Raw genomic sequence first — 22,660 nt, forward strand, 5'->3', positions numbered from 1 at the left:
AATAATAGAAATTACAAATTTTAATTTTAATCTCTAACATATAATACAACTGCCTATAAAAATAAAAAAAATTCTTAATAACAGAAAAAAAAAATTTGATAAACAGTAAGTTCAAATAAACGATGAACGCTTAATTGTATGCCATTGCATTAGGTAAATGTTATTTTTCATCCCATTATTTCAAAAGATTTTTCGTTAAAATTAATAACTCACATCTTTCGGCTGCACAAAAGTCATCATACAAAATAAGCTTTTGATGTTTTTACTCGCCTTTTTTTGGCTTACTAAAAAAATCCCGAAGCTCAAGGTGCCCATGGGCATCTGCATAGCCTAAGACCCGTGATTGTTTGGGGTATCGTGTGGTTTCACTATACTTGGTACGTCGTCGTGGTAGGAAATGCGGTACAATATGTAGACGGTTTACGGTACACGGTTATCCCGTTGTCACAGGCGATTATTACCCCCTATATTATTACCGGGGAGGGGGGTAATAATTTTTACCGGGGGGTAATAATCGCCTGAGGTAATAATCGCCTACAGTAACAGGCGATTATTACCCCCCCTTAAGGTTGAGCCCCCGGGGGGATGACGAAGGTGTCATATACTAATAACCTCCCCGTGACCTACTTTTTATGCTTATGTTTATATTTACTCGTTTGTTTTTGAAAAACAGATACCTATTGTAGTATTATTAGTTTTAGTTTTCTTGTCATGATAATATTATTATAAATAATACATATATAGGCATATTGAATAGAGGTGAAAGTAATTAACTGTTAATAAGAAACACATGGAGTGATTCGGTAATCAGTAAAAATCGACTGGTAAAAAAATGACACAGCAATAAACGACAAGTTGAAAAACGTTAATTTTGGCTAAAAGTTATTAAAATAATTGCTGTTAAATATTTTATTAAAATATTTTTAACACTTTCAACGCCGCCCGTGATATTGGCAGTTATACCGCAGCTCGCGTTATTTATACTGTGATGCGTTTAAGCGTCATTGGCATTAGAAGCATTACTCTATTAATTCAGAAAATTGAATAACATTTTATGCATAAAATACTTGGACAGTATACACACATGTTATATATTATATATCCAAACATATAATAAAATATACAGGCATTCGTTATAGTTTCGTAGATAACGCTAAATGAAATAAATTAAATGAAACTAGTGGCAAAGTAATTATATTACATGATATAGTATGTTTCAAATGTTATAATAGTTGTTATAATTTGTAAATTAAGTAGAAAAATGTATAATATATCTAATATACATTCTGTATACGTTCATATACATTGTTTTGGGTAGGCCCTCAAAAACAACGATTATCCGTATCTAAAAATAACGAAAACTCAAACCAATTATAGATTTAAATTTAGAGTTTATTGTCTAAAGCCTGTGTACATTTCAGAGTTTATTAAAAAAATACAATAAAAATATATGTCAAATTACAGAATAAACTTAAAAAATTATGAGGAAAATATTTAATTAGGGAAAGAGGTTTACCAATTTTTTTAATAGTAATAGCATATATTATTCTATATCTATGATTTATTTTTATTATTATATACTTATTTAACTTAACATTTGACTTAAAATATTTGGAATTTTAAAGTAAAATACATTTGACGATCTTTTTTTACATTAAGATGTTTTTCCTAGATTCACCGATTCGAACACTCGTGTCCGCGTTATTAAATTTGTCGCACCCTTAAGGGGGGTAATAATCGCCTGTTGCTGTAGGCGATTATTACCTCAGGCGATTATTACCCCCCCGGTAAAAATGTTGGGGGGGTAATAATCGCCTGTTACACCGTCGCGTACTATGCGTCAATTGTAATAATACGTACAAAATTACGATCAAATGAAATCCGTCCGAAAGCAGAACGCAGAAAAATGACGTCGATGGAAATTTGATTCGTCCCCACAGATATCACTACGGCATACCATCGACATCACCGCCGGAGAGACTTGTCTGCGTAACGAAGTATTATTTACATATAGGTCCCACGCGATTCCGCCTTACGTAGCATTCGCGATGTCTGCAATAAGTCGCACGTCTAAGTTCGTACTATGTGTTTCGATGACAATCTATATTGGAAACATCCTTCTGCTGATATGGTTCGGCATAATAGTAGGTATACTCGCATTAGTACACTCTGTTGAGAGAGATTTTGGTATGCTTATAAAGTCTCTACGCCCACAATATGATCGTACTGTTTTCATGCGATTCGGTTCGACAATAACGTCTGTGTTGAAATCGAAGGCTACTCGACGTGCCGTACATAGTTCACGATTCAACGTCATTTTAATTGAATTAATGGTCCCCACGAATAATGTTATCTAATTAGCTACTAGCGATCCAAGTTCTTTTTGCATTCAATTATTATAATATTTATACACGTATTGAAATTTTAAATATTAAATTACAAACCCATTGCTTGAAAATAACAATTCCTAGCAATTAACAACAATTTACTCGTCCTTGCAGTCATGACTTTGAAAAGCAGATTTAAACTTAACTCAAAGACTATTGTATACTTAATAGGCTAGTGTGTTTAGATGTGATGGAGAATTCGTCCCTACAAGTACCTAAATAAACGAATTTATTTATGTTTGTAGTAAAACCGTACAATGTTAAAACTGATGAATCTTATACTTTTCCTGTCTTTAAAGTACACAATAATAAAAATTTGAAACTTTTTGGTTATACTATACACCACGGTTAGGGATGATACACGAATGGACGATAGTTATTACTAAATTGGTCTTTTAAAATTGAAACCATTACATTATTGCTCTACAAAAAACGATTGTGAATTAAAGAGATTGAGTGAATTAGTTCTAAATTAATTCAATATTTTTTAATAAGGAATGTTAAACTTTTCATATTCTAACTTTCACAACAACTGCAAGAGGGCATCGATTTAAAAAAATAAAAAATTTCAAGTGTCTACAATCAGCACAAACTTTATTAAAATAATTCGACACTATTAAATAATAAAAATAACTATTATCGTTTGTTGGAAATTCATTGAAATATCCTATTTTGTAACTCGTTTAAATAGTTTTGTGACTTTCCAGTAGGTATCTATTTTTTTTATTTTTGGTTACAAACAAAAACCTACGAAAAATTTTATATTCAAATTTCAAGCTTTGACTATAAAAGTAAAAAACTTTATGATTAGTCAACTACCAAAATGTAGCAGATTTTTGTGATTTTATCGTTTGTTAAAATTTAATATTCAAACGCTCATAAACTTTTTTTTTGAATTAAGCTCAATTTTTTTCTTTAACCAATAATAAATATGTATGAGAAACTCTGTATTAAGTCTTTAAAACTTTTTGTTAAACAAAAATTATTCTACTGAAAGTTTTGGAAAAAATTCATCGAAATTGTAAATAAATTACAATTTAAAATATAAGTGTTGCCGTTTTCTTTTTTAGATTTTCCTCAGTTTTTATTAAAAATTAAAAAACTGTAGGAAAATTCACAAAACTATTGATACTTCAATAAAACAACTTTTTTTTATTGGTAATCTCCTATAATTATGATGATTGCAGCAAATATCCTGGTTTAAATCGTGTATACAGACTAAAAATAAATAAAAATATAACGCAAATAAAATAATACATTCCTCGTTAAGATGAACATATATTCCGTTTACACTGGATTGTCCCTCTTTTGATAATCATTTCCCGTTGTCTTGATAAAATAAAAATGAAACACTTTTTATCCCGTTTCTAAAAAATAGTCTCGTTTTAATCTCATTCTTTCCATATTATTATGCGTAAAAGAGAAACAAATTAAATTTAAGAAATATTAAAAATATAAACAATTATTGCGAAAAAAAAAATTATATTTATAGTCTTTATAATTACGTTTGAAATGCAATTTTTTCGGGGGATGGGGTAGGGAAAGTAAAAAGAGTCCCTTTTTTCTGAAATTAATCGCTCTACCTTAAATTCTAATTTCATGTTACCGATATTTGTATCGTATGCTGTGTTATTAACTTATACGGTGTATTAGTAATGTATATAGTGATAAGAATAACATAATTAATAATATAAAAATATATTGTTTCGTCGATCCCGTGTACTGTCGGCCCATTGGCTCATTCTCAATAGTATACTTAACCATATTTTACCCAAATTTTTTTTTGTTTTTTAACGGACCAAAATAATATTATAATACATAAATTACACTGACGCACACACACACACACACACACACACACACCTCGTATTATATATAGACGATCGTTTTAATTTCTACGGACAAGAACTTATTTATGACTCCGAAACAGAAGCAGTAATTGAGAATTATAAATCATCGTTTTATTATACTCACCTATCTGCTCTCGTGCGACCGACGTGTAATAACGGGCGTATTGTTATGCGAGTGCCTACCGTTAAAACGCGTACGGATTTATGTCATACGCGGTCGTAAACGTCCACACCGCGAGATATTACCCACCCGCGTTGTATTAGCCATAACTGCAGGCGTAAACGCAACGTGTGTCCAACCACGTTTCATCATAATGTTACGATATTATTAACATTACGTGAACGATTATTGCAGCGGTCTGTGTTTCATCGCGTTTCCGGCGCGTGATTTGGTGTATCAGCCCTTTTCGTCATTTATCCTGATACATAACACACTCGCTACTCTATATTCACTACTCACTATCTTTCCTGTATTTTCTTGTTAGATTTCAAGTTCTAGCTAAAGTTACGTAATTTCAAACCATGGAATAGCACAAAGTCGTCGAATATTCTAATGGTATTTATTTTGATTCACATATAGTATATTATTTGAGACTGAAGGATTGGGTATAATAAAATAACAAAAATTGTTTGTCATAACGTCGATATGGTTTCTAATTTTGCTTATTTGCTAGTGCTAGTGGATTGTATGAGATAGTGATTTGTTGTCTTTGTGCACTGGGTTAACCCAGTGTTCGAACTATTCAAACTTTAGTCCGGATGAATTCGATTGATTTTGGCAGGACCATCATAATATAAGCGATAAATTTACGTAGAAAACCAATAACTTCAATTGGGAGAGGAGGGAGGCAATTCATGCATTTGCCAAAATCTAGAGTTTAGCTATTCCAATGTCGGTACATCATCAAAATATAAATACGTCTTTTATACAGCCATTAAAATATTGTAAATTAGATAAATGAGACGTTTACTATACGAGCACTTATGAACAAAGTACAAATCATTACATTTTTGGACTGGTTTAACGTCCCCCTTCACCACTTTGGTAAAATGAACCAACTGCTCTATGCTGGAAAAAACTGAAATTACGCCACTGTAGAAGACGATAAATTTACAATAAGGTCTAGGTTATATCCAGCTCGAAGGACCAAAATGTTTAGGATTGATAGATTGAATATAATATAATAATGCAATCTGAATGTCGCAGTAATGATGTGGTTTATTTTATAATAATTTGATAAGTTTGTAGCGTAAACATATACCTCAATCGGTAACCATTAAAATCAATATTTAAAATAAAATAAAATATTTCCTAGTTAACCAAAAAGTAAAAATATTCATAAATTGATCCTAAAACGGATTGGACCCTTGAAAATCCGATTCTCAAAAAATTACTCAGTTATATATATTTCACTTGTATATGTGTACGTATGTTTAAACCGTTATCTACAACGAAATATTTAGTGTCTTCGAGTGACATAATGTATAAGCTTTGAGTCGTTTGACTAGGTAGAGTACTCGGATTTTATTTGCAACAGATGCGCACAAATATTTCACAGGGTATCCGTTTCACTGAACTCAACATTACTATAAGTACTTGTATGACATACGATTCCAGTAAACTTTGAGTAAACACTCGGTTTTAGGATTTGAAATGGAAAATATGAAAAATTTCTATCGCAATAGGAAATTATAGAATTATTATTTTTTAGAACAATGGCATAAAAAAAAAAAAAAATCGTTTTCGTGATACATAAATCACAAGGGACGACGAGCGTTACGTGTTTAAAAAAACCACACGTAGAAACGTTGAATGCGTACTTAGCGAAATGTCATCCAAGTACGAGTGCGTAGTGTGAAGAATACAGAACGACGAACGTCCATATCGCGCGCACCGCATTATTATCTTCTGCATTGTTGAACAGTCCTGCAATGCACACGTACTCTCCCCCTCGTTACAACGGTAAGCACAATCACACTGTGTATAGGTACTCCTCGTGTAAAAATACTCGGCAGTCGAAAGATCGGAAATCGCTTGGAACAATACATAACAATGCGACGACGATGACGAAACTACATGTACATTTATGCCGCACGGCACGTCTGCTGAAGGGGTGGCTACTGCGGCAATGAGTTTTCGTCAATACTCCCCAATAAGGGAGTAGTGTTCATTATTATTATTATTTTGGTTGTTGGCAAATCATTGTATAACCCTCCTCGCCGTCTCCGGTGACATTTGTCTGACCGGAAGTAATAGTAGTGTAAATTAATCATAGAGTAATAATACGAGGTAAACGTATTCTGTGCACGCGCACGCATTGTGCATCGTCGTTTTACTAACACGATCGCGGGGGTGCAGGTGCGGAAAACATTGCATGCAAGGATGGCAGTCTCAAGGTGTGCGCAACGATGTAAGTACATGTGAAACGGCATTGATGGTGGTGGTGATGAAAACGGAGAAAACAAACAAGATGTCGACGGCAACGAAAACCAACCAACCAAACACCCACCGTCCCTGCCATGATGTTTTTATTACGTGGTCATTTAACTTCCGGACCGGTAAAACTTGTAAACTAATATCCGATGTTGATTACATTGAAAATTCAGCAGTAATGTCGAAAATTACTGTTTTTCATCATACGTTGCCCGTAGAAATACTGAAGGTGTATGTACACGTAACTACCGCAGAGGTTCCTAACCTTTTTTGATTCACGGCACCCTTTATTATTCTCTAAAAATTTGGAGGCACCCTATAGCCTATGCCCTATACTCTATAGTTTATTCTAAATACGCAATACTAATATATCGTATATTTAAATTTATATTTTATAACTTCGGTTTTATTTAGCATTAATAAACAATAAAGATAAGAAAGTCACAAGTATTTCACCGTAAATAACTTTAAAACAGTTCACATCAAATCGATAACGATCGAGCCAGTATGAAAATTAAAATAGATTGAACATATCAGTATTACAATATAAAAATTATATGTGTTTACAATTAATTCATTAAATTATATTGTATATACCTAATAAATTATACATAATAGTTTTTGTTCTATAGACATAGAGTATAATCTGTTTTATTACTCACAGTGCTATATGTACTATATTTTTCATGAAGGCGTTTAAAAATAAATATGTATTTCAAATATTTTTGCGGCACCCTGATTGGGAACCTCTGACCTACCGTGAAAACAACGTTATCGAAGATGATTTTGTTTAATTTTAAAAGCCCTACGTTGGTAATAGGGATCGAAAAAACCTTCTGCTTCTCTAAGATCGCGTACTGAGCTGAGGCGTTTTGATCGTGTTTTACACTATGACATAACTGCTGCAATCATCCGGAACCGCCGATCGTCATGGAAACACGCTTTTGCTCCCGTGTTCCCGTAGAAATTATTGCATACGCTCTTGGCGACCGCAGCGGCGGAGTGCAATTCGCAGGGGTGCAATAATTCCAAATCGGTCCGAGTACATTATTAAATGCCTAAGCATTACTCTATACACTCACTCTTACACAAATGCATAGTACGAAAGGGTTGGAGAGGTTTAAAACGAATATCGGAAATCTTTTGCCCTTTCGTGACCCGAAGTATATATATATATATATATATATATAAGTTGGCACCTGTCTACGGGTATATACACTTTAAAGTTACGTACGCACGTTATAAGTCTTTTAGTAATGACTGACTTCAGCGGTTGGGACAAATTGAACAATGCTAACGGCTATCCCATATTATATTGTTTATAAATAGGTACTTTTTTAATACTACATAATATAATATGACACAATATCAGTCAAAATAATATAATACGTATTATTTTTGATTTACAATGAGTAAATACAATGTGCAATGATGGAACATACATATTTTTATTTATAAACGATGCCGCCCTCAAAATTCCAAAAAAATTGACGTCCTGTGCAATTGCACATGTCGTACATGACTTCCGCCGGCTCTGGGTGATATATACTATGATGAGAGACTTATTATAATAAGCACACCCGTCTTTCGAGGGTAGGTTTAATTTCGAAGATCTCTCTATCTCTACGTATGTCTATGCTATCTTCTTGCATGATATGCATTTAAATCCCCGAGAAATCCTCGGCACGTGTAGACGTTAAAAATATTATTATCGTGTGTCACGATATAATTTATATAATGTGCGCATATCGAAAACACGAAATTCACGACTTCGCATCCCTCGAGACGGACTTACGACGAGACTACAATAATAATATCGCGTCCGTCGGATCACGTGAGGACCCGACTTTTCGGAAATGAATGCATCGTTCCAAAATATATCTACGCGTGCCAACGCTTGCAGCTCCTATACTATGTTCCGTTCTTTTCATAACACTTATATACATTTATATTACTACAAAACCAGCATTCCGTCAGCCGTGGCCTTTTTACTGTTATTTGCAAACTTTAAGTCGGATATCATATTCTTATACGTGTCTGTACACTGTAAAGTATATATACTATATACGTATAGTCCCATCCTGCTCTCGAATTCTTAGTCGGCTAAATGATGAATAGAAACCCTCAAATTTATGTTCTCCGTATACTTATTGTTCGCACCACTCAGAGCTCGAGCGATAGTGAACGGTGGATTTATGTACTCATGACCTGGCCCGCACGCTAAAAAAACACAGTTCATAATGACCCGAGTCAATGTGTATTGTGACGTATAGGCCGTCCATCCATATTGTTTTTGGCGTCGATCGAAATTTCGTATCAATGACCTGTAGTCAGCCGTTTCTTTTTTTTTTTATATAATTGTTGAAATATATAATTGAAATTGTGCTGCCGCAGTCGCCGTGAACATGTCGTTGTACGATTAAACTCCGCCGAAACCGCGAAATTTTACAAGTTTGACCAGAATTACGTAACCTAGTCGTCGTCGTTTTTATCGCCTTCATAGCCGCTGCTCTGATATTGTGGTCATCCGTCGATCCGCAAATATACGATAACCGCGAGTATTATTTTATACATTTATGGTTATTATCAATATCATATTCCTGTGTTTAATGAAGATAAAGATACACTAAATGTGTATATCATTTAACAGATGACCAACTACAATAATGTTATGATTTTATAAAAACTGTTTTCAAAATACATATTTCTTAATCGTATGGCATAATAACTGCAATAATCATTACCAGGGCTAGGATTCGTATGGAACAGCATGTTTTTTTTTTTGCTACGTCCAAATGGAATTTTATTGTGTAATGTCCACAGTTTATATTACTCTGATGAAAATAGTAGTAGTTTTCATGTTTTTACATATATTGAGCTTTATGTATATTTTTGCATATTTAATATCTTATTCAACGTATTTGAAATTCGTAATAATTAAACTGATCAAATTATGTAACTTGTTTTTTTTTTGTCAAACATAAATTTTATTTTTATAAATACGATTATAATCCTATGGTACAATATGTGATAAAATATTGAATAGTTTGACGGAGAAAGATCAATGCAATTAATAGAAATAAGTAGGTATCAATATAAAATCCAAGATAAAATTATCCACGAATATAAGGATTTAAAACTTTACAATCAATAAGAAATAAAGTATTAAATAGCGAATCGGACAAGGACAATTTCAGTTGCAATTCAACACCAAGACAAATGCCTTTATTTAAATTTGCGCCAACTATATCATGTGACATTAAAAGAAACTTCAGCCAATATAAATCAATACTAGGATCCGATTGCCGATCATTTATATTCGACCACCATTTAAAAAAATACTTGTACATGACCTTAACATGTAATACACGAATTTTCATTATTGAATGTGAAATATACATTTTATTTCTAAAGTAATAATTAACAAATATGCATGCAAAAAAATAAATAATTTTTAATTTTTAATCTCAATTTTATTATATTAAGGCAATCAGCCAATCACTGTTTTTTCAATACATTTTTTTCTTTTTATTTTTGTAACTATATTTTTGTGTGTATCTTATTAAAAATGAAATGCATATTTCTACATATTTTTTATTGCGTAAAAATCTTAGTTCTGATTAAAACGTATTAAATATATCTACACATTTTGTTAAAATAGGGCCTAAAATGAATGTAGGCACTCTTAAAATACAGGTCTGCGCACGTCTATAATATCACTGTTTTGCAGAATGCACTCTGCCGCGTTAAGCCGGTCTTGAATGTACAACTGTAATATTGTTGTGTACTATTATGGTCATTCATAGTCTTCAAAAAAGCCGCATTAATACGCAGGCCTACACGTTTTATTAATCCTCGGTTAAAATATCTCTCCTTTAACGTTTTAAATATCACAAAATATAGCTACTTTTTCTATAGCTAACAAAGTTTAACATTTTTTTTCATAGCCATAATTGTACAATGTTTTTATATCAGTAAACGTATTGTTACAAACTTCGGCACTTAATAAAGTAGAACGTTTAATCGAAAACTACTTTGATATATTATATATAACTAAAACTGCATTGGTGTATTTTGGTATAGATTTAATTTTTGTAATACGTACATTGTTCAGATTTTATTGCTTAATGTAACCGCTAAGATTACGGTTAAAAAACTCACATACGTTTTTAACGATTTTCAGGCCAAAACGATAAAAACTATATATTTTAAAATAAAAAAAAAAAATAACATAAATACACACATATTTTACTATGAAAAGAAAAAAATTATAGCAATATTTTAATAGCTCAGAACTGACGATAAAAAAAACCAATTACGTAAAAGGGTAAAAAAAAAAAAAAGGAAAAGGGAAAATATGTACACAAAAATTATAGATAATATATATATAATAACATAGACACTGCGTTTTCGTTCCATCCTATTTCAAGTCAATGAAAAAATGCTGCCGCACTGCTGTAACTCTACTAATGTTCACTGTTACTGGTTTACAACCATCACATCGTACTAATATCCCACACGAACTGCCACCGTATCATCTTTCCTTGTGTATAAGGGTACGGTGATCCTCTCATTAACATATTCGCTTATATATACGTATGTACTGTGTACCGCAGAGCAATACTACCGTCGTGCGCGCCCTGGTCAAATATACGGTTCGCTGGACCGCAAAACTGTATTTTTTTACGAGTGCAACAGCGCTCTTTTTACGATCTGTTTGGGATACTTCATGACACATTATGTGCACTCCGGGAATTGCAGCGCAAACGCGTGTACGTAAGTATACGCATACGTATGTGTGCGTGCGTGCGTGCGTTAATGTGCGTGTGTGTTTACGATTATCTGTAGCGGCCATGGCGATTCCAATTTCGACTCGTTGACCGTTTCACCTCCACAAAATTCCTTTTCCTTCTACCACACGCGCACACTATTATATATAAATATATATAATGAATGGGCGTAGGTTTACAATATACACCTAAGAGACTCAAGAGAAATGTTCTCAAATACGGTCCAATAGCCGTCGCCGCCGTGACAAATCCCCGATTTCGATAAAAGTGCGTATTATATTATTCTTCGTGGCGATAAACAAATGTATCGCATAAGTTATGCATTAACACGTAGTCTTAATGTGTCTCCCGTTTATAATAGGAAAGAAAGAATAAAAAAGATAAATACTACAAAAGTATAAACAGTGCGAATAACCGTGTTTACAATTTTTGTTTCGTATTTCGTTGCAGCCCAATAAAAATCTACTCGTTGTCCTCGTTTCAAATACTTAAATACACGTGTAAATATTTATACATGTATACAATGTATTATGAATAATGTACGTAAAAATTCAATTTATTTCTATCGTTGTTTACAGGTAAACAATACTTAAAATATTATGATTTCATTGTTTATATTATAATATCTCTTCTTATTCCCCCGAATTCCATTGAAACATTTTTCCCAAGTTACAACAGAATATAATGATTTTAAGAAACACCTCTTACCTTAAATGAAAATAAAAATATAACCCGTATTCGGTGTTTGTATTATGTAAACGTTAAAGATATTTTCACAAGGAATTTTAATAAAACGCCACGTGACAAAACATTGATATAAAACCATTATTACTTATTATGCCACTGTATCCAAGTCTTATGGGGAATGGTAAACTCCTAAAAATGTTATGTAAACTCCTACAAAAGATAGTTTTAACTCCTACAAAAGATAGTGTTAACTCCTATAAAAGATAATGTTAACTCCTACAAAAATTAATACCGCTCGTATTGCTGTAAAAAATATCAGTCTTGCGATATATTAACAAATAAAATAAAAATTGATTGAAAAATATAATAAAAATTTTAATAAAACAATAGTCAAAATCACATATGTTTAAAACAAAAGTTTTTGAAAAAAATAATAAAAAATTCAATAAAACAATACTAAGTCATAATCATTTACGTATATTTTTATGGCATACTTTGGAGATAAACTCTAAATGTGAAATTTCTCTTCGAATATATTTATCTTTTTGATTAAGTATAAACTGATATTTAGAAATAGTTTTTGTCTGTCTGCGTTGTAATGTATGACTGCTTCTAATTTTAATGTATGTTTCGGTCTGTATATCTTTCAAAACTTTCACGAATAAATGGAGATTTGGATGATAAAAACTACTATTAAATCTTAAATGAAATGATTAACATGCATTAGTAGTATCATTAAAAGACCACAATTTTGGAGGAAATAATGAAAACTTCAAAATCGAGAATTTAAGTACCAAATTTTGTAAAGGGAAAAATTCTATGTAGGAGATTACAATATCTTTGATTTTCAGGTAAAAATTTTAAAAGGTTATAAGTGTAGAAGTTTACATTTAATGATAATTCAGGTAAAAAGGTTATTCATGTAAGAGTTTACATTTGGCCAGTCTTATAGCTTTATTATAGGTACGGTTGATTCAATCACCAATTAATTATATTGCTATGCATTTGTCTATTTCTAAATAAATATTTTTGTATTTTTCATGAGAACTTTTTTAATTTTAGAAGGGAAGATAATATTACTATCATATTTATTTTTATTTTGTAATTATAGAATTTGTTTAAACATTTCAAAACTACATAAATTTAGTAAAAATCCGATTAAATCTTATAATAATATAAATCACTTTCAATTAAAATATTTTGTTTGATAATGAAAAACTTACCACACTTATTAAATTTAATTAAATGACTATGTTGTCTTCAGAAAAATTTATATGTATTTATTTTTATTTTAGTCAAGTCATTTAAAGTTTAAATTTATTTTTTATGGTAATACACGTATTATAATTTCTTAGTATATTTTCATTATTATTAAATATTAAAACAAATAATATTTTTTTATAGAATTAGATTTAAATAATTTTATTTAGTATTTTTTCAAATACCCAATTTAATTAATATAAGAATTGTTGAATAAACATTTTATTCTGAAGTGTACTAAATTTTAAAATTTATAAATTTTTAATTTTTAAGCAATGATTATTGTGTTCATACCCTTTATTGCAAATCAACAGTCCAGCTTTCATTTTAAGAAAATGAAAAATGGCTTTCTTGAATTTTGATTTGCACGGTTTTGTTATCACAAATAATGATATAGTAATATAAAAGAAACCCATATTTATGCGTAATGAATTAATATTTAATTTTTTAAAAAAAAAAATTACAAAAGATTAATATTAGCATTGCATCAATATGAACACATCGGTATAAATTGTCTGATCTTATTTTCGAATACATTTACTCATATGTTGATACCATCGATAATATCTTTATTAGCAAAAAAATACTTATAAAATAAAAATTTATTTCTATTTATCTAATATTTTTAGTATAAATAAAAATCCAGTATATTTTAAATTATATCGTTCCAGAATTTAACAAAAAAAATAAATTAGTTAAGTGTAATATTAAGTATTAAATAATTTAACTTTGAAGTATTAAGATTACTAAATAAATTACAACTCGATTATTTTTTTTTTTTTAATAAAAATATGAGCATATTTGTTACAAACAATAACCAATCGCTTACTAGAAATAAAATGGTACTAATGATTCACTAATATTATTGAATACTTGTACATATAGTAGATATATATGAAAATAAAAATAAGAAAATAATGTGAATATAACAATAATTTTTGATAATCAGCATATTACATTAATTATAGTATTTATTTTTTTTTTTTTATTAATTAAAGTTTTTCTTACAATTTGTTATCTAAACTTAGTGTTAGGTACATTTTTTTTATCTCTTATATAGTAATATAAGTTAATTTCAATAAGTAAGGTGATAATTAAATTAAAATATAATTACTACAGATGAAAGATAGATTTTTTTTTTGTACCATTATGTCGTGTGGGTGAATCTTAGTAATAATTATTGTGTAGTAAGTCAATATAAATTTAATACGTAAAAGAGTACTCGGAAATTTAACTAATTTTACCTTTTATTGTTAAAATGTGCGATGTACTAAGATACATAAATTATAAATATTGATTATTGAGTTAACTTAAAGTTACTAAGTTTCCTTATTAAATAGAATGAATACATAATACACAATGGAGGCGTTTTACTTATTTTTTCTTACTTCACACATTTTCGAGCAAGTCTCATTTGCAATTTCAGCAAATTATTATACTCTTGACCGCGAGGTTGTTCCAGGGAAGATTATTATTTGTGTCATTATAGATGTCCTAATATACGTATATTTTTAATTAAAACGTATAGTTAACAACTAACACTGTGAACAAATTTTAAATAGACATGATTTACATTCCATAATAATCATGTAAAAATAATAGTGACAATTTTATTTTGTTTATCTAATATGAATATTAATTTAACTGTTTGACTTCTTCTGAAACATAAAAAAAAAAATTACATTTCAAATATTACTATTATTATAAAATACTGCTTGAATGAGAAGGATGAGGGCAAAGCTCCTTTAAGTTGGTGAAGTCATAATTTGTACACTCCCAAAAATATAAGTCTAGCTGTGCCAACGATTATCTCATGTAAAAAGTGTGTATGTGTGTGTGCGTATCTACACAAAAATTCATATGGTTAAGTTTGATCGGTAATGGAATAACCATCCAAAGGGTTTAACAAATTTAGTGTTGTGCACACACTCCACTGGTACATGTGTGCGTATATACCCGTTGTTCTGGGGCAGTCAAAAATCCGAAATTGCTTTTGAATATACGACATCAATCATCTAGGACAAATCAATCATTCCGCCGCCGCCGTTCTTCTGAAATATCACCAACGCGTCAATTCTGGAGAAATAAATGCTCCGACGTGAGATTCATTTTTCAACCACCACGGCAGACTGTATGTACACTGTACATATAATAATTACGGTAATACGATATATAATGGCGGATCCGTGTACGGGAACAAAAATTAGAAGAAAAAAAATCATAACTATATCCGCACCAACTACAAAATTTAAAATAATCGTTAATGGATAAAACCAATGTCTAATGCAACTAATCGTTCCATTCTATCGTGTTATTACAATTCGTGAGCATTAATCTAATTTTTCAACCGACACCGCATGACACATTAAATGAAATACCATAGAGGTGGCCAAGAGTAAGTATGACTCTTTCTTTGCGGAAAATGCATTACTAACCTATACTAAGTAATTTTTTATTTCAATTGAATACTACTAAATAAATTTTACACTAAATTACTAGGTTAAAATGATTATTTATTTCAACTTTGCTTATCATCACAATTAATTTGATGATCACTACTAACTTATTTAACTATAGTTAACTTTTGCTTTATTATTCCAACTGTATTCTATATAACTAAGTATTCTAACTATAGTCAATTACAACTATGTAAATCGTTCTCTGAATTAATTGTTAATGATAATTCATTTAATTTAACTTTTAACTATTGACTAAATAACGGATAGCATAAGATCGTCATCCAACTCGATCATATTTTATTTATCATACATTATTTGCCATTTTTTAATCCAATCATTATATAGGTTGTCTCAATGGAAAATAAGGAAAAAGTTCGAAAAAATTCGAAAAAAAATTGAACAACTCAAAAAACTTTAAATGTAATTGAAATAGCGTAGTCGCGTATGTACTCATACCATTTAAAACATAATAAAATACATTTTTTTTATTAATACATTTTTTAATAAATTAGTTTCAATATTAAACTATTCATAAATGTAATTGATCGAATGTGATTATTGTAAAAATAAGTATAACATACGAACAAAGGTTAAATCATAGTAATTATGTGTAAAAAGTATTATCTCAATAAATGTAATTCGTATAATCTGCACTTTAAAAGGTTATAAACTATAAAAGTAGGGATCAAGGGCTAGGTTACTTGACTCAATACGATTTTCATTAATGTCACTTGAATCGAAAATGATAAGTTAAATATCACATATATATATATCATATCATTTTACTTTTTTAAGTAAAGTTAAGTATCACATTACTTCGCCGAAAAGAACATTGGCTTTTATATGAACGAATGCTTCGACTGGCAGTTGTACCGTTGTGTACCATCAAGTCACTTGGCCTCAAAATGGCGCCTAGCACATATTGCCTTATGCCGGATGATAAAATATTATTATTATGATTCTAATGCATGATTTTAGGAACGCACTTTGTGCGTTTACTGTGTACATAATAACAAATATACGAGACGAATAGTGTGTCATGTAGTATGGTCATAACATCCCTCGAAACCGCCCTGCAGTGTCGGACTGTCGTTTCCGATTCCCATGTCCCTCGAGTTTTATTCCTGTCTTTAGAACGTACATGACACCAACTATAAATTGCATACTGAATATTGCGTATACATACGCGTTATGCTCACTCTTTTATGGCTAATCTGAGTTATTGTTTAAAAAATTGTCTGTTTATATGGTCGAGCACATGAAATATTTTTCTCTACCTATGAAAATAGTAATAATATTGTTTTTTTTTCATTCGTTAGTTTAATAATAACAAAATGTTTTATTCGCGAAAGAGTAATATGTGTATTATCCGAAGTGGTAAAAATCAAATGGGATGACTATGTAAAAAAAAGTTGCTGATGACTGAAGACAAAATGGTGATAGGTATCAGGATATAGCACAAGGAAGTGACCCTTCAGGAAATTAACTCTCTCTTTCTCCCTCTCATACTCTCTCACCCCTCCCCTTAATGGAGCATGTTTCAAGATTGAAATATTCTCCAGTATGGCAGGACGCCAGAAACTTATTGAAATTAAATTTCTCATGTCACGCCTTGGTGTATGATAACCATGATACCGTAATACTTAATCTTAAATTGACAATATTTGAAACTGTGAGCAGACAACTAGAAGAAATAAAAATGTCATTATGACTGGAAATGAAAAGTTCTGATCGATAACAAATACATAATACATAATACGCTAAAATAATACAAAGTAATTTTGGAAAATATCGAAATTGCAGCCCATTGTGATTCATACGTATAACATTAAATATGTATTATAAAACACCTACTTTATAGTATAATTTTATGATTTTATAATTTTTATAATGTCAACAAAGACAATTTCAAAGGATTAATTATACAATGAATAATACCTACCTATAATACAACCCCTTATATATCATTACTTTTGGATTAGAAGCTGCTGAATTTCGGCTTACGACTCTATTTATGCAAATTCTTAATTACCGTTACAGCCAAAGCTGAACAGTATCTTAGATACTAGTATTTAAGATACGTATCAGAGATATAATTGTATCTTGTATCTTGTATTGAGATACATTATTTTAATGTATCTGGTATCGTGGATTCAAATACTTTTTTAACTTGTATCTAGTATCTTTCTATGATTGAAGATACTAAATACAATCTATTATTATGTAATAATAATTACTAATAATTAAGATTAAATTTTTTTACGTCGAAGGCATTCACTTGATAAATGATCAATATACATAATATTTGCTCATAATTAAGATTATATGTAATATATTACATATAATCTTTATTATGAGAACATTTTGTAATCAGTAAGTTACATAAATTTAGTTTATCGGCAGAATGTTTTCTTAATTTTATTGCACTAAACATTTATTTTAGACTGTGTGATTGTGCGATGATCGGTTCATATTTTCTGTCTACGCGGTATTTGTGTAGTGTCTGCTGATTTTAAGTATCTATTATTAAAAACATGTAATAATGTAACAATAATGTAATTGTTAATATTTCAAAATCCTTAGATGGAACATTCTATACAATACTAAATTTTAATGAAATAATAAATGTGAATTGAAAATTAAAATTATTTATTATTAATTATATTATTTATTAATTATATATATAATTATTTATTATTATTAATTAAAATTAGTCTCTTTAAAGTTTAATCAGGAATTTATTTTAAAACATGGGATATAACATATAAAAAACTTTTACTATAATATTACATATCATTCTTTTTTAAACGTTCAAACCATTAATAGTTAATAAATAAACATTGTAATTTATAAATGTATTTATATTCTTTTTTATTGTACCTAATGTAAATGAATAAACAAATAAATAAATAAATATTAATAAATGTATAAAGTATCTTGTATCTTATATGTATTTCAGCTACTTGTATCATGTATCTAGTATCTTTAAAAATATCGAAGTATCTTGTATCTTATATTTAGATACTTTTTTTAGGTATCTTACCCAGCCCTGGATACAGCAATGGCAAATTCCCTTGACGATGATTTTCCCAGAGGAAATAGAGACAAAATTAAAATTTACTTCGATTTTATGCTATATAAAACCCATTATCCGTAATAATGTGAATGTTGAGAATATAATCACTATGTAAATGTTAACAAAACGGTTTATACCGAGAAAATGGATCTTGTCATGAACATGAAATATTATTCAGAGGACTATAATAAATAAAGCATACTGTTCAATACGCAGTTCTGACAAGGACCAATATTCTAAAACATTGTAAAACATTGTTCGATATTTTAATAATCGTGATTTTTCAAATATTAATAACTTACCATAATAACGATGTGCAACTATTCTATAATTTTACATCGTCTTATCTCATATAAAACAAACTTCTTACATAAAATATTTTATTCGAAAAAAAGTGCAAAACATTTACATGTGAAAATAATAACAATTGATTATAAATTATATTTCTTGAAGACAATACGTTTAATTTATATCTGTATTTTATTAGGTTATACGATTATCAATCATTGTAAGATTCTTTTTATATGCATATAAATGTATAAAAATTGTAAAGGGTTTATTTTTATCGAAAATGTTATTCAACAATATTACATGAAACTAACAAAAAAGAAGTATAAAATATTATTTGCACAACCAGCCAAATATCTTTATTGATCAATTTTTACAGAAAATGAAACAATTTAAGATTTAAACTATGTTTATTATACATTTTAGTCTTTTTTATTTAGTCTTCGGTCATTTTTAACACCTGTATCCTATAACCTCGACAAAAAGTCACGTTTGCGTAAAAAAAAATTGATCCCCCAAATTTAATTCACCGGATCAACAGATTTAAATGTAACACGATATCGTCAACATGGATTTCTAATTACTATGTATTTCGTCTTCCTTATTTTTATCAACCACGGTAATCCTTCAGTTATCTAAATGTTGAGAGTGTGTGTGCTGGTCGATTTTTAACATTGTTCGCGGTGTATAGAAAATTTCCATGACCAAATACAGAAAGAGTAAACAATAGCTTCTTATGTTAAATGATAAAATAACACTAATTAATGCATCACTGTATATATATATATATATATATATATATACATATACGAGTATATATATAAGCAGTATTGATTAACCATGGATGCAATAAATAACGGTCTACCGATTGATGTGATTTAAGGTCCTGAATCATTCGTTTTTAGTTGATCAACTCAAAAGTATTTATTTATTAAATTATAAATTGAATAACGAAAATATTTAGTAATTTTTTTTTCTACTCGAAAAAGTGTCAAACCCGATAACCGTGCAACTGTTAATAATCGTTAGGGTAGTTTTTGATATAGGGTAAAATGTTGCCAACGCATTAAGCATATATTTTGCAATTGTATTAAATAAGTTAACATCTTCCGTCGCGATATCCCTATGGTATCTAGCCGACGGGGTTAGACTTATCGTTTTTGACCGGTTGAAATGGGTTTCTTGTTATTCAACGGTTGCGGTACGTACCACGTTGTTGCGAACGGGGTCGACCAGTACCGGTGTGTTATCTTTTGTTAACCGTTGACGTGTTCCGCAGATCAACCCGACGTCGGCGACGGTCAGCCTCAACGGGCAGACGGAACTGCGGTGTATGACATCTTCGTCCAGTGACGGGCCGCATTCGATCACGTGGTACAAGGATGGCAGAGTGATGGCTGGCAGGGCGCAACGGGACGTGCTGCGACTGGTGTCGGTCAGCCGGTCCGATTGCGGCATCTACCAGTGTCTGGTGCGCAGGGGCGACGGGGAGACGGCGCAGAGTGCGGCCACCGTGCGATTGGGCGGTGAGCGAACACTATTACGTTACATTACGCGCGCGCGCCAAAACGTCGAATGACAAAATGCGCACCGTATACAGGTCGATCCGGAATCGTGAATGCAGCCAAGCGTGCCCTCAGAATAAAATCCCATCCGGAGAAAAATTAAAATTTTAAGGTCCGAAACAACGTGTTCCTAAAAATAGATGAGAACAAAATCAAATACCATAGAAATCGTGGTACTCGGAAAAATTTATACTTTTAAGTGGATACGCGCAGTCATGTGTAAACATTGTAAACCTATGAATACGTTCAAGATCATACATTTTAGATTATCTAAAAATATAATAGATTTTACTAAACTTCGTATATGGATCCCGATAAAATTATGTTATAATTAATATACGTGGTATTAAATTAACAACAGTTTTGAAACAGTAGATGCAATGGCCCATTTTGCTCCCCCGCCTGCAGGCGTGCATGAATGCAGCTCGGTCGACTTGTGGTCCCGGAAACATAGCGAAGTGACGGGATGGTAGAGTGTAGGGGTTTGAGATGGGTGGTGGAAAATGCCCTAAGGTTAGGACGTGCACGCGGGACGACGGCCGTAGATGTTATTTTCGCGAACGGTTCCAATTCGAAATTTTTTTCAGCACACAACGTCGAACCATAAAATGCGTACAAAAAGCCACCAGCCACTAACCACGAATTTTTCCGAACGCCCTGTACACGCGGATCTTCTGAACGGCCACCGGTCTACGTTATATACACGACGTAGAGGTATATATATATATATATTATGTCCACCACCAGTGGAATTTTTTAATCTTTTATTTTCCTTCCTACAACTTCCTCTACTTCTCGACTCGATCACGAGGAATAAAAGTTCGTGTGCACGTCGGCGTTTTTATATTATTTTTTTTCCCCTATATCGTTTCCAACCAAAGAAACGTAAAAAAAAAAAAAAACAATTTACGGGTAAATCATTTCAAGTACATTATTATGTAATATCATGCATTAAGGAAGAGGGGTAGCAAAAACAATTTTTAGATAGCCGTATCCCCGAACCCCTCAAATAATCATAATCGTTGTGAGCATTAAAAATAAGTCTAGAACGCCTTGCACGTAGAAACGGAACGATAATGAATTTTATTTTACCATTATAAATATTTCAGTACAGCTTAATTCTACATAAATATTGATTAATATCCAACTTTTCGTTAAAGCGGAATGCCATTTTAGTCAACTATAAAACATCACATGTTATATTCGCAATACCGATTAGATTAACCATCAAAGCGTTTCGTTCCTTTACTCGTACATGTGGATATAATAAAAATTATGATTTATGACCGATAAAATAGAAACTCCATTTGAAAACGTTTCGAGCCCGAGGTGGGGTATCCACCTATAACTTCCGCCTCCTATCCCTATACAAAATCAAATCTATTGCGACCACGATGCTATGAGATTGAAAACGTTTATTCGGCGGGCGTTGATCATTTCGCGTTAAGTGACGATAACGTATATAATATGAAATCTTCAGAACGCAATTTGATTACACGTGCAACGGCTATTACGATAATATACTAATTCTCCAATCTCTTGTAAATATTTAGGACGTTTGATCGTGTTTCATATATTATTTTCATTTTGGTTGTTTGTTAATCAATTACTCTTTTATAGTTTCGTATACATATATTTCTCTCCTTCTTCCTTCGTCACCTTTTGTTTTTCAATTATTAATCGAAAACGAATAATGATGAAAATATTAATTAAAACGTTACAAAATGGCAAAACCACGATAACAAATATTTTATTAAAATATTCTATAGACTTTTGCTTTCAGAGTTCCATACGATTGACAATAAAATTTGTTCAGATGCAATCGAATAATAATCTATGATTTCATAACCATATTCTATGCACC

The 22,660-nt window shown here is 30.8% G+C and overlaps 1 protein-coding gene across 6 annotated transcripts in view; it reads left to right on the top strand.

The window, feature by feature from the left end:
- Nucleotides 1-22,660, top strand: part of LOC112693228 (Down syndrome cell adhesion molecule-like protein Dscam2) — a 163,169-nt gene that overhangs the window by 97,128 nt on the left and 43,381 nt on the right. For all 6 annotated transcript variants that reach the window (XM_025568208.1, XM_025568210.1, XM_025568205.1 and 3 more), the window contains exon 7: nucleotides 20,511-20,757. In XM_025568208.1, the coding sequence (XP_025423993.1) occupies nucleotides 20,511-20,757 (247 nt within the window). The remainder of the gene's footprint in view (nucleotides 1-20,510; nucleotides 20,758-22,660) is intronic.

This window comes from Sipha flava, unplaced genomic scaffold (genome assembly GCF_003268045.1).
Source record: "Sipha flava isolate LNK unplaced genomic scaffold, YSA_version1 82_pilon_pilon, whole genome shotgun sequence".
In the NCBI taxonomy this organism is placed as follows: domain Eukaryota; kingdom Metazoa; phylum Arthropoda; class Insecta; order Hemiptera; family Aphididae; genus Sipha; species Sipha flava.